The sequence below is a fragment of the Orycteropus afer genome, unplaced genomic scaffold (assembly GCF_000298275.1).
Source record: "Orycteropus afer afer isolate SDZICR_OR568_19922 unplaced genomic scaffold, OryAfe1.0 scaffold00518, whole genome shotgun sequence".
In the NCBI taxonomy this organism is placed as follows: Eukaryota; Metazoa; Chordata; class Mammalia; order Tubulidentata; family Orycteropodidae; genus Orycteropus; species Orycteropus afer.
The window spans coordinates 1,127,898-1,150,516 of record NW_006922105.1 but is presented as its reverse complement, the minus strand read 5'-3'; the positions used below and the strand labels follow the sequence as shown (position 1 = coordinate 1,150,516).

Genomic DNA, 22,619 nt, shown 5'->3' with positions numbered 1-22,619 from the left:
ACCTTCCTTCCGAGGAGTGGCTGGTGGGTTTGAACCGCCAGCCGTCTGGTTAGCAGGCAAGTGTCTTAGCCACTATGCTACCAGAGCTCCTGGTTTATGTATATTCCCTATTTAATAAAACTTGTTACCAAAATGTAGCTGTTTTAATGAGATGAGCTTACACTGTGCTGTATGATTTTGGGTAAGTCTTTAACTGTGTTCCAAAGACTGCCTGTTTCCATGAAAGGAGGTTGTATGTGCTATGGAATGACATTGTATGTGTAGAATTCTTTAGAAATTCTATGATTTAGAATTGATGTTAAAGTCTTGAATCAAAGGCTAAATAAAATAAAATTTCAAGTTGAGTTTGGTGAAATAGATGAGCTGGACTTTGCCCTAGTAGCTTTTACATTACAAGCAGCTAGACAGATACAAGGAGCTCTGGTAGCATAGTGCCTAAGGCACTTGACTGCTAACCAGAAGGCTGGCGGTTCAAACCCAACAGCCACTCCTCTGAAGGAAGGTTGGGCAATCTACTTCAGTAGTCATACTACCTTGGAAATCCAAGGAGGGGTCACTATGAGTCGGGGCTGACTCGATGGCACATAACAACAGACAGATACAGACAAGCATGCCTCACTTAAATCCCAGTCTGTAAAAATTTTTCTGCAGTTGTCTTTTTTTTTAAGGGTGGGTAATGAAGGGAGAAAGAGCTCTTTTGGTTAAGGCGTTTGGTTGCTAATCAAAAGGTCAGCAGTTTGAAACTTCCAGCTCCTCCACAGGAAAAAGATGCATTCTGCTTCCGTAAAGATTTACAGCCTCAAAAAGCCCTGTGGGATAGTTCTAGTCTGTCCTACATGGTCGCTATAAGTTAGAATCCATGCTGTGGCAGTGGATTTTTGCAATGAAGGCAGAGGAGCTCTGGTGGCACAGTGGTTACACGTTTAGTGGTAACTGGAAGGTGGTGGTGGGGTTTGAACCCACCAGCTACTCTGCAGGAGAAAGATGTGGCAGTCTGCTTTTGTAAAGATTGATACCTTGGATACCCTATGGGCCAGTTCTGCTCTGCCCTGCAGGGCCTCTGGGAGTCAGCATCCACTCCACAGGATTAGACAGGTTTTGGTTTCATGAAGGTGGAGGTGGTTCAGTGGTAGAATTCTCCCCTTCCACGTGGGAGACAAGGAGTCGGTGCCTGGCCAGTGCCCCTCAAGCACAGCCAGCGCCGTGTGACCGTGGAGGCTGTGCGTTGCTGTGATGCTGAAAAGGTTTTGGCGGAGCTTCCAGACTAAGAGTAGAAAGAAAGGCCTGGTTATCTACTTCTGAAAACCAGCCAATGAAATCTCTGGATCACAATGGTCAGATCTTGTGCAAAGGGTCACCATGAGGCGGACCAGTCTGTAAAGCAGCTTAAATAATATTTGCATTAGCTTGTTCTGCAAATGATTGCTTTTAAAAAGCTTTAAATTTTAATGTTTAGATATATTAAAAAATAATTATGTATGCAGATATGACTGTTGTGTAAAGCAGAGTACATCTTTTTTTTATGAAGACTGCATGTTTGTATCCAGTTGGGCACATACATAATTATAACCAACCTTTAAAGAGTTCTGGACTTTTTTCAGAGTTAGAATAATTGCTACAAGGTCACAAAGCCAAGATTCCTTGGAAGCCCATTCTCCCGTGCCATGCTGACTATTTTAATAAGCTGAGTTCTACCGTTTGGGAAGTATTTTTATTTATCAACTCAAATAGGTTCTAATCTGAATATCTAATACTTAACGAATATTTATTATTTCAATTTCTGATGTAAATTCATAATACACTTTTTGTTTATTTAGTGGAGAACATTGCAAGTAGTTTAAACTTTCACTTTGGAATAAGCTACTCAGAATCATATTTAGATATGGAAGATGTAGGTTTTGATTATCTCTGGAAGGGTTAAAAACTTGAAAAATTTTCCGTATAATTTGGTCATTCATTCATTCCAAAAAGGAAAAGTCAGAATCAAAGTTTAGTAAGATAAAAGTACACGTACATAACCCATTTACTCATTTTGGTCTCCCATCAGTAGGGCATGTGCTTTAAGTTGAGCATTGAAATTAACAGTGGATTTTCAATCTTGTCTAGCCAGGTCCCTCTTTTTTTTTTTTTTTAAACCAGTGTGATAAGCTGTCCAACTGAGTATATAGATTTATTATGATATTTACAGCTGAGTGCGCCTGGTCAGTGTATCAGTCGGCAAGTGTTTGTACTTAGTACCCACTACCTCCAGCCATACAAAGGACAAGCTTTGCTTGAGTTTATAGCTTATGACTGAATTTGAAATTTCAGTCTGTACTTACTGAAGGTTAATTAACTGAACAAATCTGCTCATCTTGCCATAATCAGCCTTACATTGTAGCAATATTTGATTGTTTAAGTAAAATTCTATTTCGTGTAATACCATATTAATGGCAATAGTAAGTAGTAGTAGCTGCTTCTTGCTTTGAGCTGCTTTTCCTCACCCTACTTGCTCCCTGTCCAGGCATCTGCACCTGTGCAGACCCCAAGCCTTGCCTTTCTTGAACCTGATGCCCTTATGTTCAGCTTTTCTGAGGAAGCACTTCATGGGATTGATGAGGGAATTGAAAGGGGAACAACATAAAGGTAAATGCCTTTTTTTTTTTCTTTGTAAGATTTTCAAACAATGGAAGATTGAAATGAACTTTCTGTGATTTACTCTTCCTTTTGATTTACTTTTTGATAGGTGATTTGATTTATCTTAGTCCATTTATAGTGCCTGGAACACACATCTTGAGTGCTTGAGAAATGTTTGGGAACAGTTAACATTTTACAGCAGGAACTTGTACCCATTGCTGTCAAAACAATTCTGACTCATGTTTTGTTGTTATGTGACATGTAGTCGGACCCAACTCATAGTGACCCCTCCTTGGGTTTCTGAGGCAGGAGCTCTGGTAGCATAGTGGCTAAAGCACTTGACTGCTAACCAGAAGGCTGGCGGTTCAAACCCACCAGCCACTCCTCAGAAGGAAGGTTGGGCAATCCTACTTCCATAGTGATACTGCCTCGGAAACCCAAGGAGGGGTCGCTATGAGTCGGGGCCGACTCGACGGCACATAACAACAACATCACTACAGAAGTAGATTGCCCAACTTCCTTCCGAGGAGTAGCTGGTGGGTTTGAACTGCCAGCCTTCTGGTTAGCAGTCAAATACCTTAGGCACTAGGCCACCAGTTAATAGCCCTTTAACTACCGGGCTATTAGGGCTTCTTAAAGCAAATGAAGTGCGGGCTATTAGGGCTTCTTAAAGCAAATGAAGTGCGGTGGTTTTGACTCTGTCTCATGCTCTGTAGGTCTGGTTATATCTTTTCACGCAGTATGTTGTTTTCCATGAAATCAAGAAAATCAGTTTGTCTTAGGATCCATATGGTTATTTTGCTTATATGATAATTCATTCATTTATTTATTTTTAATGTAAATGAGCTCCTAACTGAGGCACAGCTTTGAATGTAAGGGAGAGCAAGACTGAACCACAGACCTGGCCTCCTTCATGGAGCAGCTTACAGTTTTTACTGCGGAGAGATACTAAGCAAGATGGTGATTTACTTAGAATTGTGACTGGTGTTACTAAGGTAAAATGCAAAAACACAATGTGGAATGAGCAGGAATCTTTGCCTTTAGGGATACTTGGGAAAGTAATGTTTAAGCTGAGTCATGAAGAATGAGGCTTCAGGTGGAGAGAGAGGGAAGACTGTTGGAGTCAGGGGCAAACATTAGCCCTGAGGCAGGAAGCTGTATGGAGTATTTGTGGTGGCTTTTATAGAGTATTTAAAAATAATGTTTATTAGTAGTGCTCTATTTATTCACCTCCTTATGTATTTTAATGAATTTGGAAAATGAAAGAAATGGCTTTTTGAAGGCAATATATTTATGTCAAGAGAGAGCTTTCCATAACAAGGGTTCATTTCATTGTATGGAAATACTGTGTCTTAGAACTATTTTTATAGCTTGCTTGTCAACCACAGAGTATGAAGTGGGAAAAGAATTTCTGTTAGAGAAAATTAAACTGTTGGAAAGCATTTACAAAAGTCTAATGAAACTTTTTTAGTGATTCCACTTTATACGTAACAATAAAAATGTTGTTTAGAATGTTAAAATTCTGATTCAGGGGACTTAAAAAATATATTGAGGTTTTTAAATTAAACTTACCTTAAACTTGAAGCCTTAATTTTAGCAACATGTTTTCACTGGGCCTGCCATGTTCCAGTGATAAATTTTTGTTGTTGTTATTTGCGGTGGAGTCAACCCCAACTCATAGCGACCCCTCCTTGGGTTTCCGAGGCACTATCACTACGGAAGTAGGATTGCCCAACCTTCCTTCCGAAGAGTGATAAATTAGGAATTGACAATGTATTGCACAGGATTAATGAGTAATATTTAATATTTTATGGGGCATATTTAATTTGATAATAACAATCTTCATAAGAAAAGGGACGGATCTGGGAGAGTTTGAGTCCTCTTTTGCATAGCTATTTTCAGAATTGTTAAATTCCTAATGTTCTGAATGTATATTTATACTGAGCATTATAAATGTAAATTATTTAAAAGATAATTTAAAATGCACATGTCCACAGCAAAGTAATGTGCTATTATAATTAGAAAGGAATAAAACGGTTTCCTTGACCACAGGGATGATTAAATGTTAGAATAAACTACAAAGTCGTGTAATCTCCATTCCTCAAATAACATCTTAAAATCAGCTCACCAGTTACTGATGTGCTGCCTTACTTTCAAACACTTTTAAAAGTAAACCTAATTATTATTATTCATGTACGTAGATGAGATGCAGATTCAAGTCCTGGCTCTGCGCTTAACTAGGTAGATGACTCCGGGCAAGTCAGCCTCTCTGACCCTTGTTTCCCTGGGTTGTTAGGAGGATTATGCGAGATGTGTAAAGAATTACGAAACAGGTAGGTAATTAGTGTCCCTTTTTCTTCATAATTCAATGAATAATCAGAGTTACGAATTCCTTGCTCTGAATGCCTTTTTATTTTTCTAAACCTTTTTCTATTTAGAAGGGAGTAGTGTGGAACAAACTATTTGTTTTGAAGTTTGAGAACCCCTCTCCTTTCCCTCTTCTAAAGCTGTTGCTGTTTTTGCATTTAACTGAAGAGCTGTTTGGGGTAGTTGCTATTTTCAACACTTGAATTAAGCAATAGTAGATGTTTTTGAGGTGTGTTCTGACTGGTGTGGTCATGTGATGGTGTGTACAGTAACGTAAAGTGTCCCTGCAAGTTCTGGGAGCAGCGGTTACTTTTGTTAGAGCTGTTGTATTTTTAGGATTCAGGCTTAGTAACAGTCAAACCTGTAACCTTCACCACGTGTGATGAACTCAGTCTAGGAGTTGCAAAATAAGAAAGCTCCAGCTGTTCCCACTGTCTAATCACTCAGTAAGATTAAAGTTCCTTTCTGAATGTCTGCTTAATTTATAATGTTTGTGGTCATCATCTGTCTTTTCTTTGATTATGATTCTTTTAGCATATTTCTCTTTAATTTGTGGGTTTAATACTTGTCATTAAAACTTATGGGGATACACATTCATAGGTACTAAACTCATAATTTACCATTTTTAACACAATGTTAAAATACAGTTTTGCTATTGAATGTGTGCCTTGTGCTTTTCCTTGACGTCGCTGAGCACCGTAAGCATCAACTCTGATCTTTTCTGCTTATAAAGAAAAGTGATGTCAATAAAGATTAGGGTGGACTTTGAAGGAGGCGTCATTTATGAGTTGGATTGACTCGATGGCGGTGGGTTTTTTGGTTTTTCTGTTATTCTAGTTTGAGGAAAATCAAGCCTCAACTGGAGAAAAAGAAAATGCTCTTTGTGATTACTTTACATGAGTCTACTGTAACCAAGATAGAATTTATGGAAAATATGTCACAAAGCTAGCAGTCTCTAATATATGAAGGTGAAGAACATAGGTTAGGAATCACATTGTTATCTACAAAATTCTTGTCGCCATAATGTATTTTATTTGGGCAAGGATGAGCTGAGTTACTTAGGCCATATGCAGCAGAGATACATAATAAGTAATTATGTGTAGAGGTCTGGAGCTTGCAAGAGGGATTTAGGCAGTATGTATTGAGGCGTTCTCAGCAGATGATAATTAAAACCTTTGGAGAGGTTGACAGCACCCAAAGAGAACGTATAGAGTGAGCAAGCAGTGACTTGGAATCTTGAAGAACAGTAATATTTAAGAAGCAGAAAGAAAAGACTAAGGAGTGACCAGAGAAAGGAGAAAAACCAGGGAAGTATGTTGTTATGTGCCGTTAAGTCAGACCCGACTCATAGCGACCCCTCCTTGGGTTTCCCAGGCAGTAGTACCACTATAGAAGTAGATTGTCCAACCTTCCTTCCGAGGAGTGGCTGGTGGTTTTGAACCACCAGCCTTCTGGTTAGCAGTCACATGCCTTAGGCAAACCTTCTGGTTAGCAGTCACATGCCTTAGGCACTATGCTACCAGATCTCCCTGATTTTCATCATGAAAATCAAGGAAAGATAATAGTCCAGAAGGAGGGATGACTGGTAGTCAACGATACAATAAGATAGTAGCTGAGGAAGTGGGGCTCTTAGGATTTAGTGCTGAGGACCTCAGTTGCTGTTAGGTGCCATCAAGTCAGTTTTGACTCATGGCGACCTCCTGTGGCAGAGTAGAACTGCCCATGGAAGCAGATCAACAAGTCTTTCCCCCATGGAGCTGCTGAGTAGGTTTGAACTGCTAACCTTTTGGGAGAGCAGTTTTCATGAGTGATGGCAAAAATTAAGCCAGATCAATGGGTTGAGAAGTGTATGGGAGGTTAGGTTTTTTTTGGTTTGTTTCTTTGAAAGCTTGACTGAATGTGAAAAAAGAAAGGTAGCAAAAGAGGGATATTGTTTACTATTTTGATTTTTTAAATATGTTTTTTATTTGTAGGAACAATTCAATAAAGAAGCGAAGATTATTAAAAAAATACTCTTAATAGGGTCAGGAATTGCAATTAAATCAACAAATTATGCTGATGCGTTCCATGATTTTGGCATAAAATTTTTCTTGATAAAAATTATAACAGTTGATTTTAAACCAGGGAAGATATTAATTCTCTGTAATACTCTTATGCCATCTCATAGATACTATTTTGCTGCTTCCAGTCCTTGGTGTAACTTCCAATTACTTAAAGTATGAACCCTAAGAATAGCATATAAAATTGTTTGCAATTAGCCTCATTCCTATTGGGCCTCATCTCTTCTACCTTATATTTTACCTTGTGAGCCCCTGATACTGGGAAGCTTGAGGTTTGCTGAGCATATTTGGCCAAACCAAAAACCAAACTCCCTGCCGTCGAGTCGGTTCTGACTCATAGCGACCCTTCCTTGGGAGTCTATCTAGGAAGTAGATTGCCTGGTCTTCCTTCTGAGGAGTGACTGGTGGCTGTGAACTGCCAGCCTTTTTTTGGTTAGCAGTCCCCGCCAGCCTTGCCTGTCTGTACTCTCGACTTCTCATCTTTCCATTCTTCTCTCAAGTTGCCTCTAACCCCACCCGCCCTGCTCGTTGTCTCCTCTACCATTTTCCTTCTGTTGTACTGATCACATAATGTGATTTGCCGTCTACTGTCTTGGCCCTCCTGCTGTAGCTCCTTGAGAGGATACCCATGTCTTATTAATCATCTTATTGCCACACCAAAGACAGTGACTGGTTTAATGAATGAATGGAAACCGTGACCCTCAGAAGTGCATGTGCTGATGGCCACAGAGCTTAAGCTAGAACTTATATTTTCTGGATAAATCTCTATTGTGGAGCTCTGGTTGCGTAGTGCCTAAGGCACTTGACTGTTAACCAGAAGGCTGGCAGTTCAAACCCACCAGCAACTCCTTGGAAGGAAGATGGGGCAATCTACTTCCATAGTGACACTGTGTTGGAAACCCAAGGAGGGGTCGCTATGAGCTGGGTCCAACTCGACGGCACATAACAATCGTGTGATTAAGACTAACCCTGTGGATTTGTTACAGAATTTATTAAGGCATACGCACAAGGAGAGATCAGTAGATGAAATCTTAAATGAATTATATACTTAGAGGGGATGAAAAACAAATGTATAAAGAAGTTTTAAGAGTTCTGATGGGGCAGTCTATTTCCGTAAATATTTACCGCCTCAGAAACCCAATGAAGGTTGGTATGAGTTGGAATCAACTCGATGGCAGTGAGTTTGGTTTTTGTTTTTTGGTAGCACTTGACTACTAGCCACAAGGTTGGATGTTTGAAATTACCCAGAGGTTCCTCAGAAGACAAGCCTGGCATTCTGCTTCTGAAAGGTCACAGTTCAGGAGCCCCGTGGAGTAGTTTTACTCTGCACACATGGGGTGGCCAGGAGTTGGAATGAACTTGAGAGCAACTATCAACAACAATAATCAAGTTTTGATGAAGTGTATTCATGAAATTCATATATTTCTCTTCAGGAATATGATGAGGTCTCTGTAATGTAGATTATATCAAAGTCAGTTTAGTTAAAATAAAAAACAAAAGTTAAAGAAGTCTCTGATATCTATTAAAATAAACATTAACTTGTTTTGACATTAATTTATACATTACATGGGATACTAGAATTTAAGCATTATGTTTTAAAGTGTTATGTTTGTGATTTTGGTGAAAGTTTACAGAGCAAATTCACTTTCCATACAGTAGTTCACATACACTTTGTCTCATGAAGTTTACTACATTTTACCACAATGCAATAGCTCCCCTCCCATATCCTCCCCATAGTTACCTCTTCCCTGTGCCCTCCCTTGGTGAACTCCTGCCCCCGAGCTTGTCTCTCTGTGCATACACAGCCCTTCTGTTCTCCTGTGACTGTTCTCTCCAAGGAGTGTATCTACCTAGTGTAAATTTTCAGCTCATATGCCTGTCTTTTGTTTGGCTGGAAGCCACAGGAGTGGGTTCTGTTCCAGACCTGAAGAGCATCTAGGGGCCATAGTCTCAGTGATTCCATCAGTCTCTATTAGACCAGCAAACCTGGTCTCTTTTTTTTTTTCCAAATGATTTTGAGTTTTGTTCCACATGGTTCTCCCACTCTAACCAGGATCTCCTATATAGATCCCCCTCTCAGTGGTTGGCAGTAGTAGCCGGGCACCATCTAGTTCTTCTGGTCTCATAATGGTATAGGCTGAGGATCGTATGGTATACCAGTCGCTTGGACTAATTGTTTCCATGAATCTTTGATTTTCTTCATTCTTCTTTGCTCTGGACGAGGAGAGACCCATTGTTGCATCTAGATGGCTGCTTGCAGGCTTTTAAGATCCCAGTTGCTACTCACCAAAGTAGGATGTGGAACAGTTTTTTGTATAGTATGTTATGCCCCTTGAGCTTGATGTCCCCTGCGACTGTGGTCCTGAGTCTATATGTTTATAAAAATGGGCCGTTAAGACATTTTACTTAAAGTACTGAATTGTTACTTGAATTAAGTGCTTAGCTTCCTTCAAAATGTGTTATGTGTAAAACAAACTTAACACATGTCTTTATGTTTTATATTTTCTATATTTAATCCTAAAATAAGCCAATATACATTGGCAATTTATTATTAAACAGTTTTTACAAACTGACCACTCTTTGCCTAACTTCATATCTTTTTCCATTTCAACAACCAGAGCGGGACTGGCTGCCATCATGGAGGAGGAGCTGCAGCATTCACACTGTGTGAACTGTGTCAGCAGAAGGTGCATGACCCGACCAGAGCCTGGGATTTCCTGTGACTTGATTGGCTGTCCATTGGTTTGTGGAGCGGTTTTCCATTCTTGTAAAGCTGATGAACATCGACTTTTATGTCCATTTGAACGAGTGCCTTGTTTAAATAGTGACTTTGGATGTCCATTTATAATGGCCCGAAATAAAGTTGCTGAACATCTAGAAACATGCCCTGCAAGTGTGGTGTGCTGTACTATGGAGTGGAACCGATGGCCAGTTAGTTATGCAGACCGGAAATCATATGAAAATCTAAGCAGAGATGTTGATGAAGTGGCACAATTAGATATGGCCTTGGCTCTTCAAGACCAAAGGATGCTTTTAGAATCTCTCAAAGTAGCCACCATGATGTCAAAAGCGACTGATAAAGTATCAGGAGCTAGAGAACAAATTTCAGTGAAATCAAGTGTCCCAGAAATACCACATACGAATGGTTTGGTGTCTGTTGATGAAGAATCTTATGGTGCACTTTATCAAGCTACTGTAGAAACAACCAGAAGTTTGGCTGCTGCTTTAGATATCCTGAATACTGCCACAAGAGACATTGGCATGTTAAGTACAAGTCTCTGTGCATCTGAGAATGAAATGAGTGAAGAGCAAAGTACCAGCGAAAGCTTACAGGATAGAAACTTAAAAGACCAGGACCATCTTTATGACGATGAGATAGGAGCAGTAGGTGGAATTGACCACAACAACACAAGTCAGAATGCCCAATCTGAACAGAATGGTTCAAGTGATTTCTTATGTGGCTTAGATACAAGTTCTCATGGCACTTCTCTTTGTAATGGCTTTTCTTTGGAAAACATTTGTACACAAGTACAGAATCAGAATTTATCTAGTGATTCAAAACAAAGTAACTTAACAAATGGAGACTGTGTGGCATCAGATGGCACTTCAAAACCTTCCAATTCACTTTCAGTAGCAGCACAACTTAGGGAAGGAATACCGCCAGGTCCTTTGCCTAACGGCACAATTCAGCATATCCTCATGCCAGGTGATGAAGATGAAGAAGAGTTGTATTGGAGAAAAATAGACTTAGGGGACTTGAGGAATATGGATGTCTTGTCTTTTAGTCATTCTCCTTCATTCAAGTTTCTTACTAATTCATGTTGGTCCAAACCAAAGGAAGATAAAGCAGTGGATACATCAGATTTGGAAGTTGCAGAAGATCCCATGGGCCTGCAAGGAATAGATCTAATCACAGCAGCATTACTGTTTTGTTTAGGAGATTCTCCAGGTGGGAGGGGTATATCTGATAGTCGCATGGTTGACGTTTATCACATTGACTTTGGGACTCAGACTTTTTCACTTCCATCTGCAATATTAGCTACAAATACCATGGTTGGGGAAATAGCTTCAGCTTCAGCTTGTGATCATGCCAACCCACAGCTTTCCAATCCTAGTCCTTTTCAGACACTTGGGCTGGATTTAGTTTTGGAATGTGTCGCTAGGTACCAACCCAAGCAGCGTTCAATGTTTACATTTGTTTGTGGACAGTTATTTAGAAGGAAAGAATTTTCTTCACATTTTAAGAACGTGCATGGTGACATTCATGCTGGACTCAATGGCTGGATGGAGCAGAGATGTCCTTTAGCTTACTATGGCTGCACCTATTCTCAACGTAGATTCTGTCCATCAACACAAGGAGCAAAGATTATACATGACCGCCACTTGAGGTCATTTGGAGTCCAGCCATGCATATCTACAGTATTAGTAGAGCCTGCTAGAAACTGTGTGTTGGGATTACATAGTGACCATTTAAGTAGTCTTCCTTTTGAGCTCCTACAGCATATTGCAGGCTTTCTGGATGGCTTCAGTTTATGTCAACTCTCATGTGTATCCAAGTTAATGAGGGATGTGTGTGGCAGTCTGCTTCAGTCTCGTGGAATGGTCATACTGCAGTGGGGGAAAAGGAAGTATCCGGATGGAAATTCATCATGGCAGATAAAAGAAAAGGTTAGTTTAATCTTAATCTTAACTGTACCAGCCCTTTATTTTACATATAGTTATTGCTGCTTGCCATTGAGTGGACTGTGACTCATGGTGACCTTATGTACAAAACAAACATTGCCTGGTCCTGCGTCATCCTTTAATCTCCAGCATGCTCAAATCAGTAGTTGTGATTGTTGTACCAGTCTGTGTCACTGAGGGTCTTCCACGCCCTTGTTGGCCCTCTACTTCACCAAACATGATGTTGATTGTTTCCTCCTCATGATGGGTCCAAAGCAAGCTAGTGGGACATGTTCTGTTGTGATCCATAAGGTTTTCCCCAACTCATTTTTGGAGGTAGATTAGCAGACCTTTCTTCCTGCTCTGCCTTAGTCTGGAAGCCCTGCTGAAATCTGCTCACCATGCTAGTATTTGAAATAATTCCAGCCTCATAGCAACACGTAAGTCACCATAGTATGACAAACTGATAGTTGAGTGGTGGTAACATGTATTAGGCACTTAATACTGGTACTGATTAATTAATATCTTGTTGAAAATTTGTCCCCTAAAATTTACTGAGTCCATAGAATGGCAGGCTCCTTTTTAATGATAAATAATCAAGAAGTAGGATAGTTAGAATTGTTTGTCATAATCAGATTCATTGCAGACATCCTAGAATTAGATTCTAATCTAATGTAGCATAGTTGAGCAGTTCCATATCCCCTCCATTGTTCTGAGACAACTCTTATTTGGGTCCCTTTTACCACCAGAATCTTGGGTTCCAAAGAAAACATTTTCTTCATGGGACAACAAGGGTGGGAAGAGAGTTATTTCCTGCTTACAGTTGATAGTTTCGCTCTTCTTTTTAGTAACTTCTATCTTAGGACTTGGTTGTTTCAGGTAGAATTTAGGTACAGAGGTAAGAAAAAGCTATAACTACTGCTACAGAGACATGAATAAGTAGTCAATAGAGTATTTGAGGGATGTTGTTGTTAGATACCGTCGAGTCAGCTCCGACTTATAGAGACCCTGTGTAAAACAGAATGAAATACTGCCCAGTTGTGCTCCATCCTCACAGTCCTTTCTATACCTGAGCCCGTCATTGCAGCCACTGTGCCAGTCTGTCTCGTTGAGAGTCTTCCCCTTTTCACTGGCCCTCCACTTTACCAAGCATGATACCCTTCTCCAGGGAATGGTCCCTTCTGACAGCATGACCAAAGTAGGTGAGGTGCAGTCTGGCCCTTCTCTCTTCCAAGGAGCATTCTGGCTGCACTTCCTCCAGGCCAGAATTGTTAGTTCTCCTGGCAGTCCATGGCACTTTCAGTATTCTTCTCCAACACAGAGAACATAAATGGATGGGTGTGGGTATGTACAAGACTGACATGAGATAAGAGTAAGGCAGTGGGATTTGATAGTGTTGATGGAACGCTGTCTGGGTTTAGTAGAGTACACTAAAGGGGTAGGCACTAGGAGCTTCGACTGGAGATTTGGCAGGCCTGGGAACAAATCCTGCGCCACCAGTTTCCTCCTATGGTAGCCTACTTTTGCCCAGTTCCTATTTGAAGCAGTATCCAGTAGAAACTAGAAGACATTGCAAATAGCTTTAATTGAAGTGTTTTTTTGTTTTAGAAAATTTGGGATGTGAAACTGCAGGAATTTTGATAAACTTTGCATTTGGTTGCACAGGGTTAACATTTCCTGGTTATTCTTAACACCCTCAGATTTCCTTTTGCTCATTGCCCTAGTTTTTCAGAATTCTACATCTACTTCTGTGTACTCTTGAGACACTTTAATAATAAGTGAACTCACAAATTATTGTATCTTTTTTCCCCCCACTGGGACTTCTGGTGGGAAGAAGTTTTATACCTGTTTTTTTATATTGTGTTTTCTGGATAACTTGCTGTCTGTTTGGCCTGTTTCATCTGTAAGATGGGACACTGAGCATGGCTTTTTCTTGTCCTTGCCCCTGGTATTGACATATGAGATGAAATCCTTTGATTCCTGTGAAGGATTTCATCTACGCTGGAGTTTGAATTGCCATCATTTACATGGATTACTCACATATCCATATCCTAGCCATTTATTTTCTCCTGTGAACTCCCCCCAGTATTACAAGTGTCTGTTGGACACCTCCACCTGGTTATTTCATAGCGTCCTTAAACTCAACATGTCTGACCTACAACAACTACGTGAGTTTCTACTTCCAAGTGGGTCCCCCTTTTCCAATGTAGGCTCTATCTAAGAACTAGTGTGATAGGTACTTGTTAAATGCAATACTTACACACTCCTCAGGAACTCTAGTGGCAAAATGCCTAAGGCATTTGACTGCTAACCAGAAGGCTGGCAGTTCAAACCCACCAGCCAGTCCTCAAAAGGAAGATTGGGCAATCTACTGCCTCGAAAACCCAAGGAGAGGTCGCTGTGAGTTGGTTCCGACTCCATAGCAGTGAGTTTGGTTTTTATGCTGTCACTGGAGTGCTTAAAAACTTCTTTAATGCTTGTCCATCATGCCTGAGATACAGGCAGACTCCTTGATGAAACACTTCAGGTTTTTCCCAAAAAGTAAGTTTTTCCCTTACTTACCTCTTCACTTTCTCTTGTCAGTTACACTTCAGCCACTTTGAGTTGCTTAGTTTCCTGTTTTCTTTCCTGCCTCTCAGTCTTTGACTGTGTTGTCCTTAATCCTACATTTGAGCACTTGAAGTTTGTTAGACATTGTATTAAGCACTTTACTTTCCTTAATTTATTTAACTCACTGTCATCGGTTTAGGAATTCAGCAGGTTCGGAGAGATTGAGTAACTCAGTCAACTAACTGATGAATGCAGATACAGGCAGCCTGGTCCTGGAGTTTCTGACCTTCAGCTCCTTGCTAAGTCCTGCTAACTCTTTAGGTCTTGCTTCCTCACAAAAGCCCTCTAGAAGCCCCACCTGAAACCCCCGGGGAGGTGGACTGCTCTCTACCTTGTGGGACCCCATTATATACTGCTGCTAAAGCCCTGGTAGGAGCTCTGGTAGCATAGTGCCTAAGGCACTTGACTGCTAACCAGAAGACTGGCGGTTCAAACCCACTAGCCACTCCTCGGAAGGAAGATAGGCCAATCTACTTCTGTAGTGATACCACCTTGGAAACCCAAGGAGGAATTGCTATGAGTCAGGTCCGACTCGACGGCACATAACAACAACAACAACAACAAACACCTTGTCACACCAATTTGAAATTCATTGTCAGTTTTCTTCATTAGATTCTTAAGTTCCTTAAAAATGAGAGTCTCTGGTTAACCAGAATATTGTACTGCCCAACACCAGACCAGTGCTATCTAGTTGATTCTGACTCACAGTGACCCTATAGGACAGAGTAGAAGTTCCCTATAGGGTTTCCAAAGCTGTAAATCTTTATGGAAGCAGACTGCCACATCTTTCTCCCACAGAGCAGCTGGTGGGTTCAAACCCACTGACTTTTTGGCTAGCAGCTCAGCACTTAGCCATTGTGCCACCAGGACACAGCACCAGCCACATAGCAGGCACTAAGTAGTACATGGCTTGATTCTTGAATGAAGGAATGATTGATTATTAAGAAGCCTTATCATGAGGAGGTGGGAGCCATCCACTTTTTTGCGTCCTTTTCCCCAGACTTAATTGTGTGGAAGTATGGAGGGTGCTTGCCAGCCTTGAACCTCTCAGTTCATTTCTGCTGAAGCTCGATGTAAACTCCTACTGACCCCTGTAGTTTTATGCATTTGGAGGACTGTAAGAGAGGCTAGTGACATCTCTAATATCTATTAGTAGCATTTTATAGGGTTTTGCTGACTCTAGGGAAATTATTCCATACATGGTAATTGAACATAGCCCTGAGGAGTATGAGGAGTCCTCATTGGGCTGAACAGTGACTTCTGTTACCAGCTGAAAAATGATTTTGTTCTCACAGAATTTAAAGGCATCTAGCCACCCCTGGAAGTTACCATCACCCTCTCCTGAGAAGTTGTAATGAGTGCTGGGGGCTTCCCTCAAAGCCGCTACAGTTTACCATGTAGTCGGTGTTCTCTCACTAGCCCTTTGGCTATTGACGAGCCCAGTTGTGATGCTTAGGCCTGTGCTTGTTACTTAGGGCTGCCCTGTTCCATTCATGCTTGGTACCTGTGTTCAGGAAGCTTTGTCTTTTGGATTATATAAACAAGAGGGGGCCACAAAGGTCAGCTGATCTAATTGTCAACTTGATAAGGACAAAGACCGAATCGGATTTTGTTTGCCCTTTCATCCCTAGCAGCTGATAGAGAGCTTGGACCATAGTAGGCATTCTGTAAATATTTCTTGAAAGAATGCATACATGTATGGGCCAATACACTCAACATTTCCCTGTATTGTTTATTCTGAAATACGCCCCACTGTCTATCTTACACAGCTGTATTTGGTATCATTTAATAAATGATAATTACATCTTTTTTTTTAAAAAAAAAAAAAAGTCAGCTGGATTTTAATAAGATGACAGTGCTTCAGAGCCAGGAGCTGCTAAGTGGGCAAAAGAGAAAATAGCTCATAGTTTTACCACCAAACACATGAATGGGGATGACAGGTGAGTATTTTGCTTAGAAACACATTTTACAATAATAAGGACTAAGATAGGATTCATTTAACAAAAGCTCTTTCTATATAAATTTTCAGAAACGTTTTGAACTGAAGCACCTACATTCTTGATCTTTACTAAGTCCCTTTAGTACTGGTAAATAGTCTATGGAAGATAAACTACCTTAGCACAATATTCTAGGGTATTCTTCAGTATATTTTATGTAATGTAATAGGAATGGTAGAAATACCTGGAGAGAAAAATAACACTTGTATTGCCAATATCTCCAGACAGTGGACAATTCTATGTAGCCAATTGGATATCCTGAAAGAAGAGTGTATAGTATATATTAGCTTATAGGAAGTGACTGAGTTCTTGAGGTTGTGGGTTTTAAATTGTTTTAATTAAGTTTTTTTTTTTTCTTTTTTTAAATTTTGTGACTTGGGTGAAGGTTTACAGAGCAATACAAATTTTTATTAGTAAAAGTGAGATTGGCATGATTTTTAACGTGAGTTTTGGCCTTCTTTTGGTTATATTTATTGATGTCATATGCCATAGTAGTGGTTATCCATTGTAGATAGTTGATAAAGAGATTTGTATCCAAACATTTACTGCTTTTCAGTTGTTTAGCTAACTACTTGAAACTGTTTCTCGGACAGTCCAAATGTGTGCAGCTACTGCAAGAAGTGCACTTGATTGTAAATTTATTTGTTTAAATCTGAAGTAGACTTTTCTTCTAGGTATGGCGATTCAGTACTGCGTTTTGTTCTGTTAATGAATGGAAATTTGCTGACATCCTGAGCATGGCTGACCACTTGAAGAGATGCAGTTACAATATTGTAGAGAAGCGGGAGGAAGCAATCCCACTGCCGTGTATGTGTGTGACACGGGAACTCACTAAGGAAGGACGTTCACTGCGCTCGGTTTTGAAACCTGTAGTTTAAAGACTTTAAAAACTATAACTCCACTTGCACAGACATGCAAACATGTAGTGTAATTTCTTTGTAATATGTGACACTTTATTAATGTATTAAAGACTACAACTAGCTAAATTTATTGTCACTATGTATATAATGTTTTGAAGTGACATATATTTTTGTAAAATAAGTACTGTTTAGTTGGGAAAAAAGTTGCCTTAATGTTTGAAATGTGTGAAATTTTTGGAACTTGCTGGACAGGGTGATTTAATTTTTAGGTATATAATTTTTGAAATTAATATTTTAAATGGTGTGCATATTCTGATTCTTAAGTTCTTGGCTTCTTATACTGACAAGATCCTGACCAAACAATTTATTCCTCATGTTTTCTGTGGGTTGTAACCCATGCATTCAAAAAGCAAAACATAGATTATTAAGGGGGGAAAAAAAAAAAAACATTCAAATGCTTTGAGCACTCCCATAAGATCACTATAAGGTTTTTATCTCTAGTGCTCCTCTTAGACGATTGTTGGTACATAGATAATCTCTAATATGTATTTAAATAATATTTGAAGTCATGACTGTTTGGTAATGCCATTGATCATGTTTTAAAAATAATCCACAAGATGTAGTCGTCTTAGGTATTACTAACGCTCATACCGAGAGTGTCCATATGCAGCTTTCTTTTTCGTTAGATGCCACATCCAAAGACTCCGGGCAACGTGTTATGTGTCAGGTTAATGCAAAAACAAACAAAAACCTGTGAATTTAATTTGAAACTGTTTATGGTATTCTGTATTTGCTAGTATTTGGTGTTTGGAGAAAAGTGAATAATATACCTCATTTTAAGTTTGAATTGGGCATATTATGTGAATATATATCAAATACTCGGAATGAGAAGGGCTTAACAGTTTTTTTCCATAAGCTTTTTAAAAATTTGTCTTTGATATTTATTTAAAAACTACAACTGTTGTGTTAAGACATTTAAAATGTGAAATTTGGTATCGTCTTTGTAAGATGACAATCATGAAATGCAGAAACCTATCTTGATTGGCAGTCTTAAAACATTTCCAAGTTAATTCCCACACACTTCTCTAACAAAAACTGAGAATTGCATCTTTGTATAAAGATCTAGGTATAATAGGAAAATATTCAAAGGTCAACTCTTGAAGTATTTTACTATAACTTTCAAATTGATTTATACTCTTAACGTGATGTGGTCAGACAAAAAAAAAATGAGCACATCCATATTTAGAATTAAATTGTGAAGAGGGGGACATATACTTGTATAACTTATTTTAAGTAACTTAATGGCATTTGGTAGTCTACAATGGTGGCAAGTTACCTTGTTAGAAGTATGAAAACTATTGTATCTTCTCTTCCTATATTTGTCCCTGAGGGTGCTATGTTGTTACTGGGTTCTTGATTCCCATATATGGCAATCAAACTAGGCAGAGCCTTCCTTGGGCATTAGAGAAGAATTTTCAACTACTTAAGACTTGTTTTGGTTGGATCAAGTTCTTAGCACAGTTGAAAAACAGCATTAAAGACTAATCAGTTGTTGTGCCTCACCTTTTTAATTAGTAGAGTTACTACACTTACTTCTAAGTGCTTAAACTTTGTTTTTCAACTGTAAGATTAAATTGCATAAAGTTTCTCTTTTAGTGAAAAAGCCAGGAGTAAGATATCAAATACTGTAAAATATAAGTCTGCCTTTTAAAAGTTTTGCTGAAGAGTGTGTCTTTGGTTACGATAGCACAAGCATTAACTTTTTTTTTTTTTTAAATGGTTGTGCATTTTTAAATCCATGATTTTTACATTTAGATGTCTTGTTTCCACACTGGATCGTGAGATATTTAACATTTTTTCCACCTTAAATTTCTTTTACACATCTTTGGCTGTTCTCTCTTTTGTTTGTTATGCCACCATATTATTTTGTTAAGATGTTTTCTTTGTGCTACATTTTTTCAAAATCTAATAAAATTAATGTTTTCCCATTTTATGGCTCAGTAACTTAAAAACCAGAACTTTCATTTAAATAAATCTCAGTACTTTGATGAATTCTAGACACAGTCATGTTGTTTCTTTGTGTGGCTTTTCTGCCTGCTGTTCAACTTTCTTGTTGATTGACTGCCATTGCTTGCCCAGGTTTCACTGGTTGAGCATTAAAAACTTTTTTTTTTTTAATTTGGGAAGCTCATTAGTTAGACTTCTTTGCCCCCTCAGGGTCCTCTTGAAAGTAGTCCCTCCCGGGGGCATTGAAAGGCTGAAGAGCTGGTGGCATGATGATTTTTCTAAGACTTATAATGGGAATAATCTATCCAGCCTTTAAGCTTGAGGAGTTTTGTGTGGTGGTTGAGTAGGTTGTCATTTGAGAAGTCTTTGTCCTGAGTCTCTGCTAACCATCTAGATAAAGGGCAGGCATCAGGATGGAAGGCACCAATCCGAATTCACTTTTATCCTCTGCATCTTTCCTCGGGAAAGCTTAACGTCTGTGGATTTCTCTGTAACTGGCTTGTGAGACTCATACAGCACTTACAGTACTGGTTTTGAAAGTGTGGTCCCTGGTCCAGGAGACTCAAGCATCGGTGAGCATTAGAAGTATAAATTCTTGGCCCCTCCCCAGACTTACTGAATCAGAAACTCTGGGGTGGGAACCAGCCTTCTTTCACAAGGCCTCCAGGTGATTGATTCTGGTGCCTGATAGAGTGTGAGAACTTAGAGGAAAGCCTGAGAGACAGCAGCTCCTGCTTTGCGTGTGTACACGTGTGGGTATATACCCATGTGCAATTCAAACTGAGTATAACGCGGATGTGTTAATATTAATTAATGGTTAAAATAAGGTGATATAGCTAGTTGTTGCAATCTTTTAGCCGTATGGCAAAATAAGTTGTGTATTATGATTGTTGGACATTTTTGTTTTAACTAGTATGTACTAGTATTTAAAATTGACTGTTACCAGTATTTCACTGATGTTTCTTCTGTTCAAGTTTAATTACAATGCAAGTTTTAGTTCATTAGCACTAACATTTAGCCTAGTCATCATTCATCGTGTTCAGTGGTTGTGGAGTCATGTGAACAAATGAGATTTCTAGGATAAGCAGAGAGTAGAAGTAGAAGAATGTGGGGTGAAATACTATAGGAATATTCGTAGGAATCCGTTCAGTCTGTCAATAGGGGTATTAATTGGCAGTAGTATAGGATTTATTTTTTTTGTCTTTGACTCTAGCCTGTGTATCCCATCAGTGTTGCTATTTTTAACTATCCTTTGCCATTGGATATTATACTCTTAATCCAATAATGGCGTTTTCTACTAAACTTCCATATCCGGTAAAGGTATGGTGGTTTATATTACGTTGATAAATTTTACCTGTGGATTTGATTGTAGTTTTAGGAATTTGAAAGCAAAGCAAGTTTCTTTTAAGTTTTGCATCCTAACCTAAAAGACCTATTGTTGTTGTTATGTGCTGTCAAGTTGGACCCGACTGATAGTGACCCCTTTTTGGGTTTCTGAGGCAGTATCACTACAGAAGTTTTTTTTTTTAATTTCTTAAGGAATAGTTATGCAAACATTAAGAAATATATTTGGCTCATGCACGGCCCGCCACATGGGCACTGATGCGATTGGAAGCTACTGAAGGATGTGTTTTAATATGCAGTAGAAAGAAAGCAGTTGGCCTTCATTCTATGAAAAGATTGGAAAGCCTTTCGACAGAGAATTTCTGTCATGTTTGCCTGGTGCTCTACATGTTGTACTAAAACTCCTTTACTTGCTTAACATACTCATGAAGCCTAGAAAAAGGGAATATAAGTAAAGCCTTGAAAAAACAAAAGAAACTCAACAGTTGCTTGTTTCATTGTGTTTAAAATAATACTATGATTTTTTTTTTTTTTTTAGGATTTGATCTAAATCTGCTTAAAAAGCCAAACAAACTCCCAATCCAGTTTGAGCATTATCAATATAAAGGCCTACTGGTAAAGTACTTTCAAGATAAAATAAGGGAAGACAGAGGATGATTTCTTTAAAAGTCACCTTGTATGCAATTACTTTTAAAAAGATCAAAGTAAGAGCAAAAGATAAGACCTTTCTAATTTCCATTTTATAGATGAGGAAACTGAAGTAGTCCAACTCGAGTGTTCTGGGATATTTGAGAGAGAAATCTATTCTTCAGTGGTTCACTTTTCTGCTGTATAGATGTGGAGAGGGAAGGAAAAATCCTTAGATGGAAGGAAATTATTCTGGAAAATATTGCTTGTAATATTCTTAATTAGTGTTTTGGAAAGAATTATTGGGTAATATCAAAAGGAAAAAAATAAAAACTAACCAAAATTTTGCAGAATTTTTATAAGCATTTTATGGATACTTGATTAATAACAGTCTTTAAACTCATATATTCATTTGACATTTATGAATTGTCCAGGTTGATTTAAATAACATCTTGCAATGTATCAGTAGAGGTACAGAAATACATCTTGAGTTGCTTCATTACCTTAGAACATTTCAAAACTGACATTTTTGTGTTCAGATTTTTTAATATCTGGATGTATTTGTGGAGAGTAATTTTTCATTTTAAACAAACTACAAAGTGGGTGACAAGGAAGATCGATGAACATGCATTAATGTAAAACCCCATTGATGAAGTCTCTTAAAACTTTTATCTTTTGACATGTTGGATTGAAGCTTCCATTTGCTATGAAGAAAAGCATTTCTGAAGCAAACTAACGTAAATCAGGGAAATACGTCGTTTTTATTAACATCAATAGAATTTTAAGCATCCCCAAATCAATTTATTAACCCATTTGTATGCAAATACTGAGACAGTAGGAAACGATTCTTCGATACATAACTAATCCTAGAGGTGGTGATAGTTCATATACTTGAAAGTAATAAAACTGCATTTCTGTTGACCTCTCAGGACTGGTGCATCGTGTCCAGTGGTCCATTCCCAGTGAAAGCCATTTTATCAGACTTAATCTGAACTCAAACTAATAGAAGATGTTAGTTTTTTTTCCTCCTCAGTCAAGATCCTTCCACAGGTTGGTATATGTGTTCATTCTTTGGCAGAGGAACTGACTAGAATTAGGATGGTTTTCTAAACTCCTTCCAGTCAAAAGGTAACAATAATAATTATTATTCAGTGGTACTTACAGAGTCTCATAATATGAAAGCAGTAACTATAAGTTTTAATTGATCAAAAGATTAACGTTGAAAGAAGAGGCCCTTGCCCTTGGCTAGTCCTCCAAGAAACTTTTTTTTTTTAACCACATTTGAAGTCTTTTTCATATTAATTGGCGTCATCGCTTATTTGTCTTGTGACAGTTTTCTGACCAGGTGAGCAAAAAGCTTAGAGAAAGCACCTAGAGGCTTTTAAAAACTACTTCTCCTGCTCATCAATCTAAAGTGTCCTTTGGATCAGTAAGTTTAGATTTGAGTACCTAACTTACCTTCTTTTAAA

General features: G+C 38.8%; 1 protein-coding gene across 1 annotated transcript; it reads left to right on the top strand.

The window, feature by feature from the left end:
- The first annotated feature begins 9,680 nt into the window (after positions 1–9,680).
- Positions 9,681–17,190, top strand: FBXO30 (F-box protein 30). The gene is made up of 2 exons (XM_007955612.1): positions 9,681–11,711; positions 16,987–17,190. Exons 1-2 carry the CDS (start codon positions 9,681–9,683, stop codon positions 17,188–17,190), a joined length of 2,235 nt encoding a protein of 744 aa, XP_007953803.1.
- Positions 17,191–22,619: the final 5,429 nt, after the last annotated feature.

Excerpts from the sequence above, each read along its gene's own strand:
- FBXO30 (XM_007955612.1), top strand. The coding sequence starts at position 9,681 with ATGGAGGAGGAGCTGCAGCATTCACACTGTGTGAACTGTGTCAGCAGA. Across the intron at positions 11,712-16,986 it reads CATGGCAGATAAAAGAAAAG|GTATGGCGATTCAGTACTGC; the intron begins GTTAGTTTAATC and ends CTTTTCTTCTAG.